Here is a 24,946-nt window from a genome sequence, read left to right as displayed (position 1 = left end):
AAGAGTTCAGCTGCCACAGAAAGATGTAAACAATTTCTCTCTTTTTGTTCTCAGTCCACAAAGGCACATCACTGCTTTCCCCAATGGCACTCTGAGAATTCTGAGACTGACTGAGAAAGATGAAGGCAATTATCTATGTATGTACCAAAGACCGAATGGTGAGGACATGGAGCTGTTCCAGGTAGAGGTTCTCATGAGGCCACCAAAGATAGAGAACACTGGGGCACAACATAAAAGAGTTGCTAATGGAGACAACTTCCTGGTGGACTGTGTAGCTTCAGGCCTTCCAGACCCTGAGGTTTCATGGAGTCTCCCAGATGGCACCATGATCAACAATGCCCTCCAGTCAGATGACAGCGGAACCCGTAACCGCCGCTATATCATCTTTGGGAATGGAACGCTATTGTTGCAACAAATGGGGAAAAAGGATGAAGGCAATTATACATGCTACGCTAAGAACACCCTGGGGGAGGATGCAATGAAAGTAAGTGTACAAGTGGTGCCAAACTCACCCCAAATATCTTCTAAAGAGCCGGTATCTATGCGGGCACCTTTCGGGCAAACAGTCCAAATGAAGTGTGATGCTACAGGTGTTCTACCACCTATGATCATCTGGATCTCACCAAGGAATGAGATAATTACCTCATCTTCGGTCAAATACCAAATCCTAAACGATGGGACTCTGATCATTAAAAAACTTACTTTGGCTGACCAGGGAAAGTATGCCTGTGTGGCACGGAACCCAGCCGGAGATAACATCAAGAATGTGAAGCTTCTAGTTGAGGTTAAAGGGCCACAAATCAATGGACAGAGTGGGCGAACAGAGAGCAAAGTTTTAGCAGTGTATTACCAGACACTGCTGCTGGACTGCAAAGCAGAGGGTATGCCAGAGCCACAGATCACCTGGACCACACCTTATAGCATGTCTCTACCCACCCCATATTTGGGAGGCAGGTTCCAAGTCCACAGGAATGGCACTCTTGAATTGAGGGGCATTCGAAAGACTGATGAAGGTCGGTTTCTGTGCATAGCCAAGAATTTCTTAGGGGAAGCAAGTCTAGCAGTTGACCTGGAAGTTGCATCACTTGCTGAGAAGCCGAGCTTTCCAGTGCCAAACATAGAGTTTCTTCCACTCAAACCAGATGGTGATGACATATCTTTGGAGTGCCGTGCTACAGGAAAACCAAAGCCAGAGTTTCTTTGGATTCTACCCAATGGAACAACACTGAATCCAGGCATGAAACTTCAACGGTTCATTCACTACCTGGGAAATGGGACTTTACACATAACACAATCAAGTGTCATTGACAAAGGTGTATATCGATGCCTGGCCAGAAATGTAGCTGGACAAGCAGAAAAGCGCTATGCTTTAGAACCTGGACAGAAGCCTCAAATTAGAAGCACTGCTGCTACAATGAAGATTTCATTTGGGCAGACACTAAATATGCCATGCAATGCGGATGGTTGGCCTCAGGCAACAATTACCTGGACTCTTCCAAATGGCCTGGTCTTGGACAAGCCTCAAGTTATTGGAAGAGTGACATATTTATCTAACGGCACACTTCAGGTAAAAGAAACTTCCAAATTTGATAGAGGAACATATACCTGCAAAGCCACAAACACATTTGGATCATCAACATTGTCATATCCAGTGAGTATTATGGTGTTTCCACCTCAAATCACTCATGCTCCACCTTCAATAACCAGAGTTAACAGGGGGTCTCCTGTGATTCTGAACTGCATAGCTGCTGGCATACCCAAACCAGACATTTCTTGGACTCTGCCTGGACGTACCACACTTGTACCAAATAGTCGCTTCACAGCACAGGGTGGAATTCACATGACAGAGGAGGGACATTTGGTCATACAGGACCCAGGCCTCATGAACTCAGGGATTTACAAATGTAATGCTAGAAATGCCTTGGGAACTGACTTCAAAGCAACATACCTTCAAGTGATCTGAGCAATAGATAGAAATCCATTTAGCTTTGCAATAGAAAAAAAAAATAAAATAATGGACACCTTTCTGAGAAAAAAAGTATATATATATTGTAGTTAAAAATGTATTAAGTGCACCAAAGCACTTAAAATACCCTCATCAATGTTGTTAAATGACTTTTTTTAAAACTGTCGTGATTTATTAGCTTTGGATCTGCCTATTCATTGACCCAAGGATAATATGTCTTTGGTATTCTGTATTTAATTTATAAAAAATATTGGTTTGTACATATTTATATATTCCACAGAGTAAACAGTCATTTTACATACCTCTATCTAACATAAATTGTACATAAAACATTCCAGAATGTCTGCGATTTGTCTGATATGTACTCTGTTGAATTTCTTGCATTCTTCAGTGTGTTAGAACAAAATGGCCTTGTCAGAGTAGGATGAGGCAATGTATGGTACAAATGTTGCTATTGATGTGGTAGCTGTACAAAAAATAAGACAATAACACAATTATGTAAGATACTTACTGCCACACTGGGCAAATAAATAAATCTGATTTATGGTAATTTTGTTCCAACTCTTTTACATTTTACAAAATGCCACAATTGCACAATACTACTTAGTAAATTAATGTGGGCCTACATTAATTTGAGATCTATTACATTTTCAATGTAAGTCACCACAGTGCTGAATCAAGCAATAGTACTTCATGTATAGGACATAAAAATCACAGTGAGATATGTGTTTATTTGATTTGTCTGCTCTAGAGCTCGAGAAGAGATCTCAACAATCTGTGCAATAGATTTGCCAAGATACTAAAGTTTGTAGACAAAAGTCAGATTTCATTATGAACTCAAATATTTCTTATTAAATTAATTCAGGACCAAACTATCTGAGCTATTCTATACACATTATGGCTATGTACTCTTACTGTATATTAACAATTGTCAAGATTTTTTCAATTCATGCTTAATGAATACATAAATGAACTCCATAAATCTATGATCTATGATAGAGTGATAAAATACGGTTAAGGGACTGAAAATTAAAATTCTATCATTGATTCATGCAGCAATAATTGCAATTAAATGTCTTTCTCCATTCCACATATTATAACTGAAGTGTCATGCTCAATTATGACACATGGCAAGTGGCAAGTGTAGACAAAGTCATCAAACCTTGTCGTACTATTTTTTTAATCTGACAAATGCGCATTACATAACAGTTTTACAGAGGGGTATTTTCCATCAATAACAACTTCAGTTTTGGTCTGTTTCTCACATTGTAAGCAAGCATATGACTTCAGGCGACTTGCACAATAGAGCATGAGTCATATGGAGTTCTTTTTGGACACTTTTATGATGTTTTGCTGACAGATGTGATCACTATGAACTGTCTGGAAAAGAGCTGCATAAAGATTCTTCCAAAATGATTTTGCGTTTCACTGCAATAATACTAGCAAGTCTGGAATAACATGAGAGTAAACTAATGACAGAATTTTGGGTGAACTATCCCTTTAAATTTAACCAGCGTACTCATGTTGTCATTTTTATTCAACAGAAGGGTAAAGTATCATTTATTTTTCAGCTATTTTACGATTTTATTTGCGTTTGAAAGAATACTGCATCAGTTGGCATACACTTGTCAGTCTATGTAAACTCCCTGCATCTGCAAAGGGAGTGGATCTGCCATCCCTTCCCCCATCACCACCACCATCATCACCGCCGGACCAGTGAGCACCAGGCTCGGTACATCATTTCACCGTTATGGCAAATGAATTCCCACAAAACAGAGAAGGAACTGCCAACTCACGCCATGCCAATCTCACGTCGTCTCTGGACCTGAGCACGTCTCTAGATCACAGCGTGCAGACGCGGATTTTTAAAATCATTGTCATCGGGGACTCAAATGTGGGTAAGACCTGTTTAACCTTCCGCTTCACCGGCGGAGCCTTCCCCTGCAAGACTGAAGCCACAATCGGCGTGGATTTCAGGGAGAAAGCCGTGGAGATCGAGGGCGAGAAAATAAAGGTGGGATTTATTGTCGGGGCTGTTCTCGTCCCGAAGGCCGATATCTCGTTGTATCACTATTGTATTGTGTGTTTGGGTGGACGTGTGACAGCAGCATCGTGAGGAAGCAATGTTTACATTCTTAGTAACTGCATTAATTCCTCTTTCTGATAGCATGTTGCTTCAAAGGCGTTTGGTCCTCGTCTTTCATTTTAGACTAATCAAATTACATGCCACAATGTCGACAATTTAAAAAAATAAAAAGGATTCTTTCATCACACCTGCAATTTCCTGCTGGAAAATCCATCTTAAGATGGTAGCTAGTGTTTTGGAAAATGTTAACTGGTTTTTACTTGGTCCAAGATGGTTATTACCTGTTTTAAACTGGTCATTAGCTGGTCCAAACTGTCATTGTCAGGTGGAAACTGATATATCATGTTGCAGATACACCTTATGTTCATATCATAACATAAAGTGATGAAACTGGTTTTGGATATAGTTGCTAGTCAGCCATCTAGAAACTATCATGTTCCACAGCTACCATCTTAAAGGGTTAGTTCACCCAAAAATGAAATTTTTGTCATTAATTACTCACCCTCATGTTGTTCCAAACCCGTAAGACCTTCGTTCATCTTTGGAACACAAATTAAGATATTTTTGATGAAATCCAAGAGGTGTTTTATCCATTATAGAAAGCAACATACTTACTGTCATTCAAGGTCCTGAAAAGTAGTAAAGACATCATTAAAATAGTTATGAAGTGACAAGAATACTTTTTGTGCGCATAAACAACAAAAATAAGTATTGGCCGGCTCCTGTGTCAGTATCACATGCATGTGTTGTGCTGCTCACGTGAACAGTGCGGGCCAATACTGAGACGGTGTTCTGACGTAGAACCTGGAACTGCTGAACGTAAACAGTGTAGGAGAATGATGGGAGTAACTAATTTGTTGAATAAAGTCATTATTTTTGTTTTGTTTTTGCACACAAAAAAGTATTCTCGTCGCTTCGTTGAACCACTTCAGTCATGTTAACTAATTTTAACGATGTCTTTACTACTTTTCTGGAACCACATGAGAGTGAGTAATTAATGACAGAAATTTCATTTTTGGGTGAACTAACCCTTCAAGTCAGATTGTCCAATAGATAGTTTATGGTATTGTTCAACAATATCTTGTATTTTTATTTATTGTTATTAATACAACACATTACAATAGACTGGTGCAAAGGGCGTGACACATTACATAGATAACACATAAAGCACACATAAACAATCTCTATCTATCTATCTATCTATTGTTCTGTCATCTGCCTGCCTGTGTGTGTGTGTGTGTGTGTGTGTGTATACACACATATAGGTGTGTGTGTGTGTATTCAGTCAGTTGAGTTCATTTACCCCTTTGATATGTCTTTGTATATTTTTATAAATGTATTTTGAGAAAGTTACACATCCGTCTAATGCAATTGAAGCCAGTACTAAACATTCCAGATGCATCAACACTGAAATGATCTTTATGTTGAACCAATTTATGTTTAAAAAAAGAGAAACACTATGACATTTAAAGAGCAGTCATATACAGTTATGAGTAAAGGTCAAAGCTATGACCAGTAATCATTTGAATTTAACATCACATCCTGAATCCTTTTTAAAAAAGTAGAGATTTATTTATTATCATGCTTGGTTATTTCTGATGCTTCAGTTTTCTCCTTTAACTTCTCTGCAACCTTAAAACTAGATTCTGTCTTGTTTCTTCTCTTAACAGGTACAAGTATGGGACACAGCAGGCCAGGAGCGCTTTCGGAAGAGCATGGTGGAGCACTACTACCGCAACGTGCATGCTGTCGTATTTGTGTACGACGTCACAAAAATGGCCTCATTCCAGAACCTAAAGACCTGGATTCAGGAGTGTAACGGGCACGGGGTGTCATCCTCAGTCCCTCGTGTTCTGGTGGGAAACAAATGCGATCTAGTTGACCAGATCCAGGTCCCTTCCAACACTGCCCTTAAGTTTGCCGATTCCCATAACATGCTACTGTTTGAAACATCAGCCAAAGATCCCAAGGAGAGCCAGAACGTGGACTCCATTTTCATGTGCCTCGCATGTCGTCTAAAAGCCCAAAAGTCCCTGATCTACAGAGATGTGGAGAGAGAAGACGGCAGAGTGAGGCTGACACATCAGCCCGATCCTAAGAGTAACTGCCCGTGCTGAGGACCTTAAACTGTGAAATTATTAACACTGATGATAATTCACAATGCAAGAATGTGCCTGCAACTAATTTTAGTTACTTTATGACAGCTGCTCCATGAACTATCCTTGTTTCTGTGTGTGTGTGTGTGTGTGTGTGTGTATATGTGTGTGTTTGTGTATGCTATCTCACATGTTGGTAAATCCCACAAAAACAGTCAAGAATATGTCCGGGTCATATTTTATCTCAAAATCAAAAGAAAGAAATGAGAAATAAAATAAAGCCACATTTGCATTGTGACATTATTTTCATGACAATTAAGCACATTTCCCCCAAAATTCACATTACTGTAATGAAAAAAAAAATCTTACTTTCATTATTGTAATGCTAAACAATTTATATATTATTGTTATTATTATTAACACATTTAATTTTTGCTGATTTAAATAAAACAATATTGTATAAATAGAATCTTATGACAATCATCATTATTTTATAATTACAAAATAAGTAGTTTACTCAAAAGTAAAACATCAGGTGCATTATTTTGAGATTTTTGGCGAAGAAAAAATGAGAAAAAAAATCTGCAAAAATATAATGGCCCTACAATATGCTTCATTTTCATCATCAAAAGAAAAATGTGAGCTTGACAGGTTTACTCAATATATCACCCATGTGTAGAAGAATGATTTTTGATCCCTCATGCTTAATTTAGCGAACAATTTATATGCAAAATACCACTTAAAAGTAACCTTTAAATGAATGAAGAGACGTGACATTTGTTATTTGGTTCTTTCACACATTCATTTGGGTTCATCCATCAGCACATAACATCTCCAACGTCATTGGCTGATGGTCTTAAAGGGATAGTTCACCCAAAAATAAAAGTTCTGTCATCAATTATTCACTCTCAAGTTGTTCCAAACCTGTATGAGTTCCTTTGTTCTGCCGAACATACACACATACACACACAAAAATAATAATAATAATATTTTGAAGAATGTGGATAACTAAACTGTTTCTGGTCCCCATTGACTTCCATAGTATTTTTTAATACGATGGAAGTCAATGGGGACCAGCAACTGTTTGGCTACCCACATTGTTCAAAATATCTTTGCATGTGTGTGTGTTCAACAGAACATAGAAACATACACATTTGGAACAAAATGAGGGTGAGAATTTTCATTTTTGGGTGAACTATCCCTTTAAGGTTTTAGATGTCCGGGAACTGCACATGGAATCCAAACCCTTCAGCACTGCATGAGAGTTTTTACAATGATCATTCAAATGTTTGTGTTGCCTTAAAACATATTTATTTGTTGTTGTTGTTTTTCCCCTAGCCTTCTAGTTACTCCTTGCTAAAATATTTCTAACATTAACCCTCACTAACAGCATGGATGTATTTGAAACTCATTAAAATTATGGAAATATTAAAACATTCTGATAGTTAGTTAGCATTAAATAGTTTAGTGACCCAACAAAATGCTTAATGTAATCAGATGCCACTCATAATTCACATGCACATTGTGAACGAGTGTAACCGTGTGGGAAGTTTTATGTAGCATCACACAGTATTTCACCAGCTTAAAGTGGTTCTTCCAAATGCATAAAGACTCAAATATCTACAAAAGCAAGGTTCGAACAGGCTAATGATTGTTACATTTATATTCAAAAGAACCAGAAAATGATATTACCATGACAGAATGGCAGTGTGAGTGTTTGTGGAAAATGTTGATTATGGAATAAGAGAGTGTAACTTTGTTTGTTTTGTTATTATAAGCTCTACCCACTGCCTATTGTTTTGTTCCATTCTTTTGGTTCTACAGAAGAAGTTGCAGTTTTTTGTGTGCGTGGTTTCAAATGTATTCAGATTCATAAGAGAATTCTTTGGTTTCAATAGTTTTAGCCTTATATCTGATGAAGACATTGAAGCCTTATGATTTGTCTTGTTTTGTGCCATTATATGCTGTGTGACGTCACAATATGTATGTTAGGTTTTGAGCACCAAATTAAATCTCACATATCCTGAAGCACCAGCCCTTTCATTAGCTAAATGTATCAGCTTTAAAGCATCAACAATTATTGGAGTTCATATTTTGTCATAGAAAAATGATGAACCGATTAAATGATTTTCAAATGCACTACATAACGCTGTTAACATATTATGCTGAAAAGAGTCACAGATGCTTGTAAAATTTTACTCCGCATAAATTATTCATTGATTTATTGAGGACAGTATTAACAATAGACTAACAGCGTGAAACGATAATCATCCTGTGATAAAAATATGCAAAAAAAGAAAAAAAAAAAAGATTAATAGATGAATTTGCAATGTAAAGAGAGGACTTAAACATGGATTTTTTAGATGGAATCATTTTTCACTGAACTAAATATTAGCAAGTTTAAAAACCCATAATAAATCTTACCCATGCTTATGGAATCAGTTGTATATTCAAATAAATAAATAATATAGAAACTTAGACTGATGCGCGGAATTTAAAAGTGAAATTAAACTTTAGTCAAAGTGCATATGGTTAAGATATATTCTCAGTGTACTCTCATACTCTCAGAGTGAAACAATGGCTTCAAAATCTCTCCAGAGGCTATAAAATACAGCCTAAATATAAAATACATTAATAAAAAATAATTAAATATAATTTATATAATAAATATAAAATTACGAAAGCCTATTTATTGCATTTCAAAAACAACGTGTAAGGTATTTGCATGTAGAGATATATTTAAATGTCATATTTTAAAGTTAAACTCATTATTCATTTGATGCCCATAATAAATAATAATGCCAAAAAAGCGCATAATCAACACATAAACTAATATATCTCTCTAAGATTATTAAACACAATAACTGAGTCCCAGATGGGTAGGCCTACCAAAAAAGCGCCATTTTTGTCGCTGTCAACTCTCCACTTTGTCTTTTTGCACAGTAATTCATGTGCCATTTAAAATTGAGAAAAAAGTTGTTGTAACTGCTGTCTCTTTACAAACTTTTATCAATAACACTTAAAACGCGTTTAAACAATTTCATTTTAATCTATGTTTGTTTGTTCTAAACGCCCGTTCCCCTGTCATTTCCTTTGATGAACACAGAGTGGCGTGCTGGAGCTGAAATGCGTTGATGACACACGGCACCCAGTAGATGTCGCTGTTTACACGTTCTCCATCATGACTCAGCGTGAGAGACTTTTATTTTGAAACATATTTGGTCGGTCGCTTTACCTTGATTCACTTGGTTTGTGTAGCAGTACGCTCGTTCGGCGGCGGCGGTAGTAGGGTACTGTGGGCTTGGTTCTGTCGCTGTGGACGGGCCGGAGATGGCGGAGTACAGCCAGACGGGTATATTAACGGCCCTGCTGCTGTTTACTGTGGTAACACTGAGGGATATTTATGTGGGCCGCAACAGCATGACTCAACAAGACAGCGCCGGACCCGACATGCTCACACAGAGACCGAACAAACACACATTCTACACGGGTCCGGTTCTCAAGTTCCAGTTCTGGTGAGAGACTGCACAGACATTCGTGTTATTCAGTGTTTTCACTGTCTGTTTAAAGCCCGCATGGTATGCTAAGCTAATACGGCTAACGTAGCATGCAGGAATGTTAAAAAAAATAATGCGTATTCTAATGTTTAAATGGATAAATGTGCATTAAAATGATTGTAATCTGCATTATAAGTTTACACCGTAAAGATGATGAATTGAGATGAATTGGGCCACTTCTGTCATGGGACGACTGTCAAGCACTGCAATTTACGTCAGTACACCCTATAAATACGTTATAATCATAAATTTTCTTTTACAACACATGCAAATGTATGTACATTACATAATATTATTGCTGCGAAAAGTGCTCAGGTTATCGTGCATTACTGTCTAAAATGTTTCGTGAAATGTGTTGAAATCAGCAGATTATTATAAATCTGCTTAAAGATTATGGATTACGTTGCTTCTGTTACAACACAAAATATCTAAATACAGTAGAAAAGAGCGACATATTAGACTTTCTGATCAAGCTAGATGTGTTGTTTGTTATCTAAGTGAAAGGTTTTTTTTTAAATCTTATTAGTATTTTTTTTTCTCTTACAATGCATTTTACTAAGACTATGTATACTCTTATGTAATATACTGTGCCAACTATTTACACTCTCTCTCTGCCCCTTAAACAGGCTTTCTACTGTAGTTTTAAAGTCACCATGAGACAAATTGACAACTCTTATTTTTATGGTGTTTTGCAGCATTTATTATAAATGATTTATCCGTAAAATCCATGTGCACTCATAATCTTAAATCAGAATAACTTCCCATCCCTTCTGCAGTGACATCTCTTCTCTGATGATGATTTTATACTGGCATGAGGATGGGACCACCTGTCACTCACATGAGATTGACCAATAGCAAACCACAACCTTCCAATCAATTCCCCATGGACAAAATCAAGCCCCGCCCTACTTTTTTTCTAGTTCAAGAAGTCGTTTCTTTCTGATATACATCACAATAGGGAAGAAAAGACTATCGCAACTTCAGTTTCATGCCGACTTTAAGACTTCTATATGTAAATGACCTCTGTTATGATTGGATGACCTCATGTACTAATGTAGTTCATTCATTTTGTCATCCTATCCTAACCGATGAAGAGGATGCATTGGTTTTGATATATAAATGTAGGCAATAGGCATCGATATTTTAAAGTCGTGATGAAACGGAAGTAGCGAGATTTTTTGACGTACATCTGAGTGTAACATCATTGAGGAAAAAATAATGTAGAGCGGGACTTAGTTCTATGTACCGGTTGTTGATTGGATGTTGAGGTTTAAGAGGATTAAATGATTGGAGAAGACCTGCAGATGTCACCAGAGAGAGGATACACAAGATCTATAAAATGCATTCAGAAAATGGATTTTAATTTTAATTTCATGCTGACTTGTTCGCGGACTTGATATTCATGACCATCTCTAAAGTGATATATCACAGCCGTTAACTGTGTGTTTGTTTTCAGTATTTCCTGAGGGTACAATAAGGTGTTCCAGGAGTACTCCCGGTCCATCAGCCAGCTGTACCCAGACATCCGAATCGAGGGAGAGAATTACCCTCCCAAACCCATCAACAAGTGAGTGCATTTTTTCAGAGGATATGGAATGGACCCTGTCAGACAGTGGTTTAGTCCTGACTAAACTTTTCATGCGTCTTCCTCTGCAGATATCTAGGCAACTTCATCTCCTATTTCAAACTCCTTGCCATTGCTTTGATTGTGACTGGACAAAATCCTTTCCAAATGTTTGGAATGAACACTCCAAGAATATGGTTCTGGGGACAGGAGAATAAGGTAATGTTGTTAAAAAAGCGCTTGGACTCTAACCTGGTTTTATTGAGGAGTCGAGGCTGAAGATAAACTTGCACTGCCACTGTGTCATGGTTGAACTGACACAAATCCTGTTTTGAGGAATGAGCAGCATTTTAGAGCCGTAACCACGACATTCAGTTTGAAGGGCATGAATTGGCAGAAACGCCTATGTTAAAGATGTAAAATCAAAACTTGTTTTCATTTTTTTACTGGAGACCCTGGTTATATGAGCAGATAAGTCATTTCAAAGTTAGACATTCATTTCAAGGAACAATTATGAAAACAAACTCTTCGTTTTTGTTTTAGAATAACATGCGCTGATGAATCATGCTCCATGAGCCCACAGGGAAATATGCTATATTATGTCACATATTACAGTCTTTAATCAAACGTGGGACAGGTTTCACATCATGATATTTGGTGTTATTGATGCTTATCCTGCACTGTATTTTATTGTATGGTTACATTATTTATTTGACAATAAAGTCATGATGTAATGGAAGTAGCACCAGAACTTTAAGTATTTTGACAGGTATATATGAGTAATATAGATTATCGAAGAAGAAAATGTAGGGCGGGACTTGATTCTGTGCATCGGTTGTTGACTGGATGGAGGCATATCTAAATGAAAGCTTGCAGCTGATTGTCAGAAAGGGGCAGACAAAATAATTGGAGAAGTCTAGCATATATCAACATAGAGAAGTCTGTCATTTCACTGGAAGATTTTGATTAAGAAGTTCAAGATCTAAAAGAATTAAAAACTAAAGCATATTCATCATGAATTGTTCACAGTATGCAAGCCTCTACGCACACCTAGGCAATAGAATTGCCATTGGCTAATACATTTTTCAGATTACTCGCCAGACTTATACCAAATAAGTCTTTTTACATTAAGATATATTCATATGTGATATGATCTGAAAGCAAAACAACTGCACTTTTAACATCAATCAGTCAAGTATTTTTTTTTTTTTTTCTTTTTTTTTTTTTTATGATAGAACTTAAGTAATTAGAACTAAAACGTGGTAACCAAACCATGTATGAATGCATATTTGTCATTTTAACAGAAATTGGGGCCAGTGGAGCTTGATGTTATTCATTCAGTTTTTCTGTAGAAAAAAAAAAACAGTAATACTGACAAGATAATAATACTACTAATAACAATATAAAACACGCTAAGGTCTGATGAGCTGCCAGGTTAATGAATATTAATCACATTGTCTGTGTTTGATCAAACTGATTTGTTGAAATCAAAACAGGGTTATAATAATAGGTGAGCGCTTGCGCCCACTTCGTTTTCGCTTTCGTTACCAGGTGTAAACAGGGCCAGAGTGTTCAAGACGAGTGAAGGTGAAAATATATCTGTCCTAAACTTATGCTTAGCCTCTAACTTACACACTGGTGAGTAAAATATCACAATTTATTAGCCATTGGCTAATGACAGTAATTATTTAGTGGTCTTGCTTGAAAATGTAGTCGCATATAAGAGTGATTTACTTGCATTGTAGAGGCTTTATAAGATCAATTACAGAGATGGGGTGAATTTTCATTTAATGCCAACTGCATTTTGTCCACTATCTGCATAGTGCTGTTAATTGAAAGCAATCTAAACCTGGAGGAAATATTCTCACGGTTGATGGTCTATTTTGCAGATTTTCTCCTGCCTTATGGCATTCTTCCTTAGTAACATGTTGGAGACCCATTTCCTCTCGACAGGAGCTTTTGAGATTACATTGAATGGTAATGTCACTTGGATGACCACTCCACTTGGGGGGAAAAAAACAACTTTAAAGTATATATATATATATATATATATGAGCAATATATGTATGTATGTCACTGATGCATTGCTGTCTTTCTGTTTTAGATGTACCAATTTGGTCCAAGTTGCAATCAGGATATGTGCCCAACATTCAGGAGCTTTTCCAGATCTTGGATAACCACCTTAAGATGAATCAGGTTGACAAGATGAACTTTCCCTCACCGTAGTGCTGTTGTTTTTGCCAAGAGACATGTGAGTGGTCAAACCTGTACTATGACGTCACTATGTGTGTCGCAGCATGTAGAAGCATAGCAGGTGTTTAACAAACACTTTTCTGTTGTTGTTGCTTTCAGTACAGGTGTTTTCCTTTGACTTACAGATCATATGCAAAGCTTGATTTTGTTGCTTACATGGCAATTTACACTACTGTTCAATAGTTTGAAGTTGGAAAGATTATAAATGTTTTTGAAAATCCCTTTTTTCGGAAACTGCTAACAAACACTGCCTATTTTAATATCAGTGTCAGTTAAGAGTAAGATACTTGCCTAGATTTCTCAGCTCGTTTATGCAAGTTTATTATAAAAAGCCATTTCTATGAACTTGTGAAGTTTACTTAAATAGGGTTTTTATAATAAATTAAATTATTTAGACCTAACACAAGGCAGTAGAATGCTTGAATCTGATTGGTTGACGCACATTCTAAGGTGTGCATTCTGTGCAATTATTTTCAGGGAAACATTATATGAACAAACAATAAATAAAAGACATATGTCATACATGATACAGGCAAGCACAGCAGATGACCGTCTGTAACGCCCATATATAGAAAACACACACTCCCATCTCTGTAATAAACACAGAGATGTTAGTTGCATCCGAATCGGTACATGAAATTTTATGTTTTTAAAAGAAGTCTCTTATGCTTACTAAGGCTGCATTTATTTATCAAAAGTACAGTAAAAACAGTAATATTGTGAAATATTACCATTTAAAATATTTTTCTATTTTTAACAATGTTCTGCAGTTATATTTGAGAAACACAGGCCTGTGTGAATAAGCGCTGTGAGCGCAACTTCAACAGCGAACGTTTTCTGTGATTAATTGGTATCTTTCAGCATTTGCGTATGATCTGATGAGCAGAAGAAAGTTCTGTACTATAGTTATTAGCTAACAGTTTATTTTTCTGCTTCAAAGCTTTTTTTAGACATTAAATTTCATGCTAAATAAATAAAATCACTAGTAAAAAAAAAAAAAAACCACCTTAGTTTTGATATTTCAAAAGCTCAAGAGTTATGTGCTCATGAGTCGAACTAAACAGCTTATGCTGTATGTTTGGTTTAATATGCGTTTTTCAAAATATAGATGCGTTTTGCTGTACTCTGCCTTTTTATTTCCTAGCATTCAGACAGAAAAATCACATTCACAGCGATTTAGTTTACCATGTCTATGGAGATTCAGCAGTTGCAGCTATGGAAGCTTGTTTTCGCCATGAAATAAAGGTAATTGCTACTCTTTATCTCACAATTATGACTTTAGTGAGATAAACTCACAATTGTGTGATTATAAAGTCAGAATTGTGAGATATAAGTTCACAATTGTGTTATGTCCAGTTGTGAAGGAAAAAAAACATTTTCTCAATGTTTTTTCTCAAAATTGTGAGTTTATATCTCACAATTTAGACTTTATATCTCTCAATTGCATGTCATAGAGTCAGAATTGCGTGACAAAAACTCGCAATTGCGAGAGAAAAAAAGTCAGAATTGTGACTATCTCTCAATTCTGGATTTATATCACGCAATTCTGACTATAACTCACAATTGCAAGAAAAAAAAGTCAGAATTGTGAGATAAAGTCGCAATTACCTTTTTTTATTTATTTTTTTTTTATTTAGTGGCAGAAACAAGCTTCCATATGCAGCATGTAGATTTTCCTTTCTTGGAAAAAAAGTAAAAGTTCTCCTGTCACCAATGTATGCATTTTTTTAAAACTTCAGTAAAAGCTATTTTAAAAACTGCTTTTGTCAGTACTTGATTCTGTGTTGCACCTGTTTAGGACATGGTGTCAATCAACATGCATAATTCAACCCAAGAGCAGTATCAAGTGTCCTCCTCTCATCCTCAGGTCTCCGGAGCTGTTTCTCTAGTCAGCGGGACTGTAGACTGTGGCATAATGAAGGCCTGCGCTGCAAACAGCACACTGTGAGCGCAGACTGGATGCTCGGCCACCACACACACTCCTTCTGCCCGGCGACACACACCTTTGGATCGACTACATCTCTTCAGAGCATCAAGCTTCATGCATTTGTAGTAGGAGAGTCACATGAGAGCTAAAGGCACTACATTTATTACTGAATGCTGAAGTTAGGGTTTTTTTTTTTTTTTGTTTTGTTTTTTTGGCCAGGGTAGTTCTGTTTGTAATTGAAATCGAATGGAATGTTCCATCTTTCTCAAGGGCAACTGTGATGTTTTCTTAATGTAAATGTCTTTAAATGACCTTTAACATGATCATGTGTTTGCACTGGTTTAGACTGTACTGTACTCGGGGTAGGCCTATCTGACTTTTTTTTAATTAGTGAGAATGTTTGTGTACTGCAGAATCATGCAGTTTTGTTAGAGTGAGCTTAAATGAGTTTAACTGAGTTTAAATGCTTGAAGTGGTACATTTTTGTTGTGTTTGTCACAGGTTCGCTGGTTAGATTCATAAGCACTGCTTGTGTTTATTGAGGGAATTATTAAGGCCAGATCTTCTTCTGCTTAGACTTGCCAGAGCACTGCCAGAGTAATCTGTGGAATTGTTTTAATGATGGTGTGATTGAGAGTGTTGCATATCAGAAGATGTGAATGGGAATTCCAAAGACAGCCTGTATTTTTCCAGCTCTCTCCATATAGACATGGCGGCAAGCAATGTACCCCTTATATTTTAGCGTACCTCTCTGTGAATTTGTAACAACAGTGATACCGATAGTTGGGATTAAGTTGCATTGAGAAAATATATTTTACTTTGTTTCACAGTGATGTAAAATCAAGATTCCAATAAATAAAAATGTGATTGTGAATTATTTTCATAATCTGTTTTCATATATAATTGAGTAACAACATGATTGTTAATGTGGGGTCTGTTTTTGTTTGTGCTTGATTTAATTATTGTTGAATAACATAAAGAAATCAGTGAAAATCAGAATAACGTGATAGAAGATAATAGTGTCTGAAATGACAGCTTTCACTCAGAGATCTCCCCCCATTTTCCCAGACAATGAAAAATTTGTTTACTCTTCAAAGCCAATTAGAAGATAAAATTCAGCCTTTTTTTTTTTCAATTAAAAACATTTCATGCAAAAAAATAAATAAATAATTTCAAATTAAAACAATTTCACATTTAAATATTAATGGTGCATTAACACATGACCCAAAGTCTATTCTATTGTCTTGCTCTGAATATTTGTCTAAATTTAAAATCCCAGTCACTCCTAAAAAATATGCTGTGGTTGTGGATGCTGTTCCCTCTGCTGTTTTTCTTCCCATATTAAGCATAACAATCAACATGTTCAGGCTCTTTTTCAAAGGGATTTTGTCTCTAGTCCTCCTATTATAACTTTCTGGAATGGCCGTATTGATGGTCTGAAATGGTATAAAATTTGGAAATTACCTCATATTTATTTAATCACTAACAAAATAAAAGAAATTTCTTTAAAACTTAATAAATACTACTCCAGCAATTATTTCATTGTAACAGATTAAACAGATTCAGCTGTGATATTGATATTTAATATAAAAATTTGTTCATTTTGTGAAATGCATGCAGAAACTTTTTTTTTTCATTCAACCAGATTTTGGTCAGATTGCTGCTTATTTGTTAGCGATCATATGCCCAGCTTTCAACTTTGTTTTGAAAATGTTTCATTTAGCTTTTTCACTTATGACATGTCTCAAGGAATATTATTCGATTAATTTGTTACTTCTGTTGGGAAAATTTAGCATACATAAATGTAAGTATAGTGGTCATTAAAAAAAACTATTTTTAATTTTGAAATCAGAAGTTCAGCAATACCTAAAGTCAATTTATAAAACAAGAAAGCTGTAAAATGTATTCTTGTATGTAAACATTTCAATGTGTGTGTGTATATATATATATATCAATCACCTGGCTATTTTTACACTTTGAAACCTCTAAAAAAAAAAAAAAAAATAGCTTATGTACTAGCATAGCATAAAGATGCCCGAATTAGCCTGCATGTATTCACAATCATCTTAAATGTAATTGTGTTAAATTAAGTTTTAGCTAAATGTCCAAATATTTCAGTTATAAAAAGAATGTAATGATGTTCAATTATTCACCATTATTAATTAATTAAAAGTTGCTTTAAGTTAAAACAGCTCAAACATGCAAAATAAGCCTTGTTTGTGAAACCAGGGGTTAGTGTGAGAAAAGACACCATGGAGTGAGTTTTTCCATTATAATTTTTTCTAAAAAAAAACTGCATATTTGTATCCTCATCAGAAACGCATAGTTTTAAAGAGATCTTTTAAGTCTCGGAGGGAAAGACTCGCATGTAGAGAGAAAGAGGGCATTTACACTGAAACAGCGTTTAATAGATTGTGTCCCATCCAAGTGGTGTGGTGCTCGGGGAGTGATTGGGGGTTAGGTGCCTTGCTTAAATGCAAACACACCCGGGCATCCATTTTTGCCGCAGTGCCCGGGGAGAGCAATTGGGGGTTAGGTGCCTTGCTCAAGGGCACCTCAGTTGTGGCCAATGAGAGTGGAGGAAAGCGCTGTTCATTCACTCCCTCCACCTACATTCTCGCTGGTACTGAGACTCGAACCCGCAACCTTCAAGTTACAAGTCCGAGTCTCAAGTCGTTAGGCCACAACTGCCCCGTGCTGTTGTGGAGCAGCATCATCATTGGTGCTCTTTCTCATCGAAGGTGCTGAGCTTTTTACTCATCTGCTGAGAAGCATTCAGTGCAGTAGCAGCTGTTTTTGTTATGGTGCCTGGGGAGCGATTGGGGTTTAGGTGCCTTGCTCAAAGGCACCTCAGTTGTGGCCAATGAGAGTGGAGGAAAGCGCTGTTCATTCACTCCCTCCACCTACATTCTTGCCGGTACTGAGACTCGAACCCGCAACCCTCAAGTTACAAGTCTGAGTTTCTGACCATTTGGCCACAACTGCCCCATGCTGTTGTGGAGCAGCATCTTCATTGCTGCTTTTTCTCATTGGAATATTTCAAGCAAAATTTCTGAGATATTCTGTGAATTCCTCTAGATCAGAAATAAATGTCTTATTAGCAGACATTTCAGATGGCCTATAGACCCTCCAAAATGGCTCATCAGAAATCCTCCGACGTCGCCCAGCATAAATCCTCTCGGATGGCCCAGCCTCATCATCATCCTTAAATAAGTTAGCAACCCTGAGAGCAGCCTCTCGAAGCTCCTCGGGCGAGAGTTCTTTTTCGGGCTCCTTTGGAGCAGGCTCGTCCAAAAGGTCAAGGTAAAACATCTTACGTGGTCTGTTATTTGGTATTGTTGGGGGTACCCACCACCACTCCTCATCCTTTTTAAACAAGGCATCTTTCAAGTGCTTCCAATGCCTTATACTCTTATGCCCAAGCAGATGGAATCGAACATCATCGTAAATCCAATCGTCCCTCCAGTCCCAATTAAAGCGCCTGGGTCTTTTCATTTTGTTAATGGATGCTGTCCATTCTTCCTCTATTCTTTTCACGAAATCTTGAACAAGCCTGATCTTATTCCGAACGCCATGGATTATCTTAATAATCACTGGGGTTGTATCTGGATCCGACATTGTTGCAAAATATGTCACAGCAAAGTATCAGAAGAAATCACAGCAGAGCAACTAGCTCAATAACTCGTAAACTCACTGTAGAGGGACTCGAGGTTTGCACGGCTTTATATAGGCCTATCCCGCGGCCAGCGCTGACGCTGTGACGTCAGGGGGACTGTGACGTCACAGCCACTCCCGCGCAGAAGGAACCAGCTGCTAGCCTGGCCATGCACACAAGCAACTCAGGCGCCTTTCTGAAGACCCATCCAAAAAAGTTGAGCTGCATTCATTATCAACCAAGACAATAATGTGAAACGTAAGTAAAACAACAACATGCTTATTGTGTGTTCATCTATTACATATTTTTATGAACAATATTATCTAAGATTGTTACATGAATAGCGAGTGAGCAGATAAAATACAATAATAATATTGTTAAACAAATAAAAGAGTGGCCAATCATTTGTATCTATTTATGTTTAATGAGAACAAGCTGGGAGTTCATCATAACGAGACAGCACGGCGAATCTGACTAGCAAAACATGAGCAACTTGGCTAAAAACAGATGTACAGCCAGTCCGTTCGGACGACGGAGATTTTATGTTAATGTACAAGAATTAAACGCGTTTTATTGCAGTCATCGTGAGTATCAAAAACTTCACTGAATTTGGAGACTATACATATTAATATATCTGCATAAATGTTAAACGTGAAGTGACTTTCACTGTTGTGTTGTGAAAACCTGATCTACGCTTCCAGGATGGGGTAGTAGGCTAATGTAGTGCATGTTACAAATGAACTGCTGTCACGAAACGAGCTTCTTTTAACACTATAGTTTTTATATGGAAAGCTTTGTTGTTGTTGTTGTTTTTACATTGGGCAGCGTATGAAAGTGCATATGTGCAAATCTGCAATAACGTGGACAATATAGTGTACGCTATAAAAAACTATGTAGTTTCAAGGGTATCTGTGTCACAGTGCTGATTTATTTAAAAATGGCTTGATATTGATGAAGGAAAGCTAAACGAACAATTGGTTTTAGAGTGAATAAACATAATCTTTCCAGATGGCATCTATTACAGTTTGATTTATTACAAAGTAAGATTTTAAATAGGTTCAAGTGGTTTTCAGGCAAAATGCCCTGCAAGTAGGCCCATTGTCATGAGTTTGACTACAAGGATTTTGAGTCATAAAATTATAACATTAGAAATGCAGGGAAAAGTGCAACGTTTTTTGTTTGTTTGTTTTTGGTCAAACACGAATTAGTTAAGTTCAACCAAGTAAAACCAAGGCGATAATGTTGCTTATTTCTGTACGTACCTTATTCTCGTCTCTTCTGCTTGTAGATTAAAAAAAAGATTTGACTGTTCATGATTTTTGCAACAAAGTAAAATAGTTTCACCTGTAAAAAGAGCTGGGGAACAAGCTGTTTTTGATTGTGCAGTGCAACTGATACACCCAATTCATGCGATGTAGCATAACAAATAAATGATTATTAATATACTATATGTGACCCTGGACCACAAAACCAGTCATAAAGGTCAATTTTATACATCAACTGAAAGCTGAAGCTGATAAATAAGCTTCCCATTGATGTATGGTTTGTTAGGATAGTACAATATTTGGCGGAGATACAACTATTTAAAAAACTGGAATCTTTTAAATATAATTTTTAATTTTACATAAATATTTTAACCTCTTATTGCTAACATTTTGTTCATTTCATGTATTCACTGAAGCACTTTCAAATCTGTTCAATTATTTCTTGATATATACATATTTTTGTCTATAATTCTTGGTAAATTTAACAATTAAGTTTTTTTTAAATGCATGAAACAAGTTTTATAATACAAATATAATTTTGTTGGGTTTATCAGACAAAAAGAATCTTCGTTTAAGAGCATTTTGAGGTTTGTTATTTAAACTATTTAAAATATTACACTCCACTGGGGGCGACGGTGAGCTGGACGCTGGACGGGTCAGAGGTCATTAAGGGGGTTCAAACCAGCACAGAGAGCAATCGGGACGGACGCTACAGCCACAGCAGCGTCCTGAGCCTCAGCAAAGCACGCTGGGAAGACGCAGAGCGCTTCGTCTGCAGAGTAACACATGACGGATTTGCTTACGAGGCCTCGTTCCTCAAGAGCTCCGAGTGCTGATGTTTCTCCAGTCAAGAAGAGCCATATCTGAGCGCCCGGCAGGATTCACAGCAGTCACGTGATTTACAGCTCAATACTGAAGCAGTCTTTCAATGTGCTGCCATTGCTGTTCATTCAATAAAGCTTTACATTTGTGTTCGACTGCATCATTGATCAGTGTGTCGTTCATTCAAAGTCCTGCACTAAAGTTTCAGCTGCTTTTGATTGATTGTAATAGTTGAGAACATGGTCACTGGAGACAGAGCTGCTCTATTCAAATGTGATTTTCACCTCAAACTCACAGTTTCACTCTTTGATTGGTTCAACGCTCTGAACAGTTTCACTTCTGCTCATGGAGTGATGAGACAGTTATGGATAAGATTTATAAGATACACTAAAAAAAATGGTTTAGAAACATTTTTGCACTCATAAATTGCTAGTAAATTTCACCATAAATTGCAAAGAAACAGCAAGTAACGCGCTGAATTAAACATGATATATTTGAAGTAGAAAGATTAAAATAGTATTTTGCTGTAAAATGTAATCCAATAATCCTGTTTCACAGTGTGCAGCTTATGAATGATCTTAATGAACTGCAGTGAGGAATGAAAACTCAGATTTTGTGATGGTGGAGCATCTCATCATTTAATTTTGAAGTTTGTTTCTGCTGATACAAGGATAGAGGCTAACGACACAAAGAAGACTCTTTATGGCTGATTATAAAGGTGATGGTAAATGTGTCTCAGATGAACCGATTTCACTGCAGGTGTCCGACTGACCGTCTCTGGATGCCCTCAGTCTAAATTGGGAAAATATAATATTGGTAAATGTTTAAACAAAATGAATTAATTTTATTCTTGTGGATTCATATTATTAACTATAAAGTAGGATGGGTTTAAGTTTAGTCAACAAGTGCAAATATACTGCTTTCGACTGATGAGGGCTTCACTATGACTATAATGAATATGACCACATAAAAGAATAAGGCAAAACCCCACAATTCACCTGTACTGGACATAAAAACACAAAAGATCTTATTGTGCTGTACTGTGATCGTGCTTCTGCATTGTTGTGTGTGTTGCAGTATCTGTCAGTGTATCAGTTCAGTCACTGTGACTCTGACTGACGGAGGTTTTTGTACAACTCTTTATCAGTGAATGTGAACACCCAGTCATCGTTGATGCCATGTACACTCTGACAGTATAATAATGTCCAGCATCTTCAGTCTGGACTCCACTGATGGTCAGAGTGAAATCAGTCCCAGATTGTTCTCCATTCCCACTGAATCGACTGAAACTCTCACCATAGAGATCATTTACCTCAGTAATGATGAGTTTAGGAGCTTCTCCATGTTTCTGCTGATACCAAGCTAAACCATAGCCACTTATTCCAGCATCAGTTTTACAGTCTACAGTGGCGGTTTGTCCTTCAGAAACAGTCACAACATCAGGCTGTCACAGTGATTCCTCTGGATGCTGTTGACAACAACATTAATGTGTTTAATCAAATTAAATGAACATTAAAAACTTTCACGTCTGTTACCTTGAATAAAAGCTGGCAGAATCCAGATGAAGCTGCTGAAGAGATTCATGGTGTTTGTTGGTTTTGTACCATGGTAAAGAGCAGTGTGTTATAAAGTGTTTGAGTCTGAACGCTATAAACACCCCACTAAGACGTCTTTTCAATGTCTTTTTCACAAAAGTTGTACGTTGAAAAGATGTCCACTGAGGAGCCAGAATAAAAGTTTTTATGACGTCTTGTTTTTCCCAATAAAGAGCCTCAATTTGTTAAAATTCCCCTCGACATGATGATACCCTATGGATGATACCGAGATCTCTGTCATTACTCCAGTTCACCACACGAGGTCTCCATCAGCACACTTCTATCCATCTGTTGCTATAGTAACAGCAGCCTGTTTCAGGCTCTGGTTCATGTCTGTTTGTTTTTGCTGTGGGGCTACGGAAACTTTAAAAGGACATGGTGATGGGAGGAAAAATGAATTTTAATGCTTTTGCCTTCTCTCGCAAATGTTTTGCGCTCCCTCAAGAAACTTTTCATTCACTCTCAAAGACAAGTTTCTTGGGGGAACACAAAACTTTTGTAAAAGAACGCGAAAGCATTAATATATATATATATATATATATATGTATTTTTTTTTTCTCCCATTTAATCATTTAAATTTTTTTTTTCCATGACCACGCCCTTTTAGTGCCTCAGTATGGGTCTGATTGTTTAAATGAAACTGAAAATGGAAGGGAATTTTTGTTTATGTTGTTTCTTTCTCTTTGAATAAAAACACTTTGTGACCCCACATTGACTCTTCTACAGTCCTGGTCAGAATGATTTAGCACCCTTGATAAATATGAACAAATTAGGCTATGAAAATAAATCTACATTGTTAATTCCTTTGACCTTTTATTCAAAAAATTCACAAAAATCTAACCTTTAATTGAAGTAAAACAATTGAAAATGGGAACATCTCATTATAAAATAAATGTTTTCCTCTAATACACATTGGCCACAATTAATAGCTGTTGCCAAGATAACAGCTCCAAGTCTTTTTCTATATTGCCTGATGAGTTTGGAGAACACCTGGCAAGAGATCAGAGACCGTTACTTCATACAAAATCTCTCCAGACCCATGCTGATCCTCTTCAGTTTTCTATAGGGTTCAGGTCAGGGGACTGGAATGGCCATGGCAGAAGCTTCATTATGTGCTTAATAACCCATTTTTGTGTTGATCTTGGATCATTGTCCTGATGGAGGATCCAACCATAGACCAGATTTTTAGCAGAGGCTGTCAGGTTTTGATTTTTCTTTTTCTTTTTTATCTGTTGGTATTTGACGGAATCCATGATCTGAACAAGGGGCCTCATTTATAAAATGTTGCGCCGAAACCGTCCTAAATTTGATCTTACAATCATTCCTCAGAGGTGCGTACATGTGATTCATAGAATGAACGTACACACAGAAAACGAGCGTACGCCTCTCTTTCAGATGTGAAATCTATAAATCACAAATGATCTTGAACTTGCGTGCAGCTGAATGGTTTCAGTTCTCCGCGTTTTAAACGTCAACTAATTAATGTCATTTATATATAAAAGATCAACAATCATTGTCCAAATCCTTGGCAAGCTGCAACAATAGCTTAGATTTCCAAAAACCTGCAGTAATCTGACCAGGAAAAGTGTGTACGTCTGCTCAGACCCTGACGTGGCTCTAAGCACTTCTCCACGTCAAAGACTGTTTTTATAAATATGAGCATTGGCATGGATTTAAGTGTACGCACACTCTAAGATCAAATCTGTGCGTACGCACGCTTTATAAATGAGGCCCAAGATGTCCAGGACCTCCAGCAGAAAAATAGGCCCACAATATTAAAGATCCAGCAGTATATTTAATTGTAAAAGGGGTACTTTTTTATCCCTGTGTGCACCAAACCCATCTCTTGGGTTTACTGCCAAAAAGCTCTTTTTTTTCGTTTCATTTGACCATAGAACTCGGTCCCATTCACTCTATAAAAAATATGTGCAAACATTTTAACTTTAAAGTGTAGGGGAATTTACAGTTAAAGGGATAGTTCACCCAAAAATGAAAATTATGTATCATTCACTCGCTCTCAAGTTGTTCCAAACCTGCACAAATTTCCTTGCTCTGCTGTACACAAAAGAAGATATTTTGAAGGAAGTTTATAACCAGGCCGCTTTGGAGCACCATTGACTTCCATAGTAGGAAAAAAAAATACTATGGAAGTCCATTGAG

The 24,946-nt window shown here is 36.9% G+C and overlaps 2 protein-coding genes across 3 annotated transcripts; both read left to right on the top strand.

The window, feature by feature from the left end:
• The first annotated feature begins 3,388 nt into the window (after positions 1 to 3,388).
• rab33a (RAB33A, member RAS oncogene family) lies at positions 3,389 to 8,176 on the top strand. Its single transcript, XM_051860061.1, has 2 exons — positions 3,389 to 3,980; positions 5,723 to 8,176. Exons 1-2 carry the CDS (start codon positions 3,717 to 3,719, stop codon positions 6,167 to 6,169), a joined length of 711 nt encoding a protein of 236 aa, XP_051716021.1. The 5' UTR covers positions 3,389 to 3,716; the 3' UTR covers positions 6,170 to 8,176.
• A 1,183-nt stretch (positions 8,177 to 9,359) lies between these two features.
• Positions 9,360 to 16,323, top strand: selenot2 (selenoprotein T, 2). Of its 2 annotated transcripts, XR_007924843.1 has the most exons (7): positions 9,360 to 9,663; positions 11,162 to 11,272; positions 11,362 to 11,488; positions 13,159 to 13,246; positions 13,374 to 13,520; positions 14,667 to 14,767; positions 15,390 to 16,323. XR_007924843.1 is itself a non-coding variant. In XM_051860062.1 (6 exons), exons 1-5 carry the CDS (start codon positions 9,479 to 9,481, stop codon positions 13,493 to 13,495), a joined length of 633 nt encoding a protein of 210 aa, XP_051716022.1. In that variant the 5' UTR covers positions 9,363 to 9,478; the 3' UTR covers positions 13,496 to 13,520; positions 15,390 to 16,323. The 2 variants fall into 2 exon arrangements, 1 of the variants encoding a protein (XP_051716022.1); XM_051860062.1 differs by lacking the exon at positions 14,667 to 14,767 and having other exon boundaries at positions 9,363 to 9,663.
• The last annotated feature ends 8,623 nt before the right edge of the window (positions 16,324 to 24,946 follow it).

Source organism: Ctenopharyngodon idella, chromosome 14, assembly GCF_019924925.1.
Source record: "Ctenopharyngodon idella isolate HZGC_01 chromosome 14, HZGC01, whole genome shotgun sequence".
NCBI lineage: Eukaryota > Metazoa > Chordata > Actinopteri > Cypriniformes > Xenocyprididae > Ctenopharyngodon > Ctenopharyngodon idella.
Note: the sequence above shows the minus strand (reverse complement) of the source record. Positions and strands in the feature narration are given on the sequence as shown.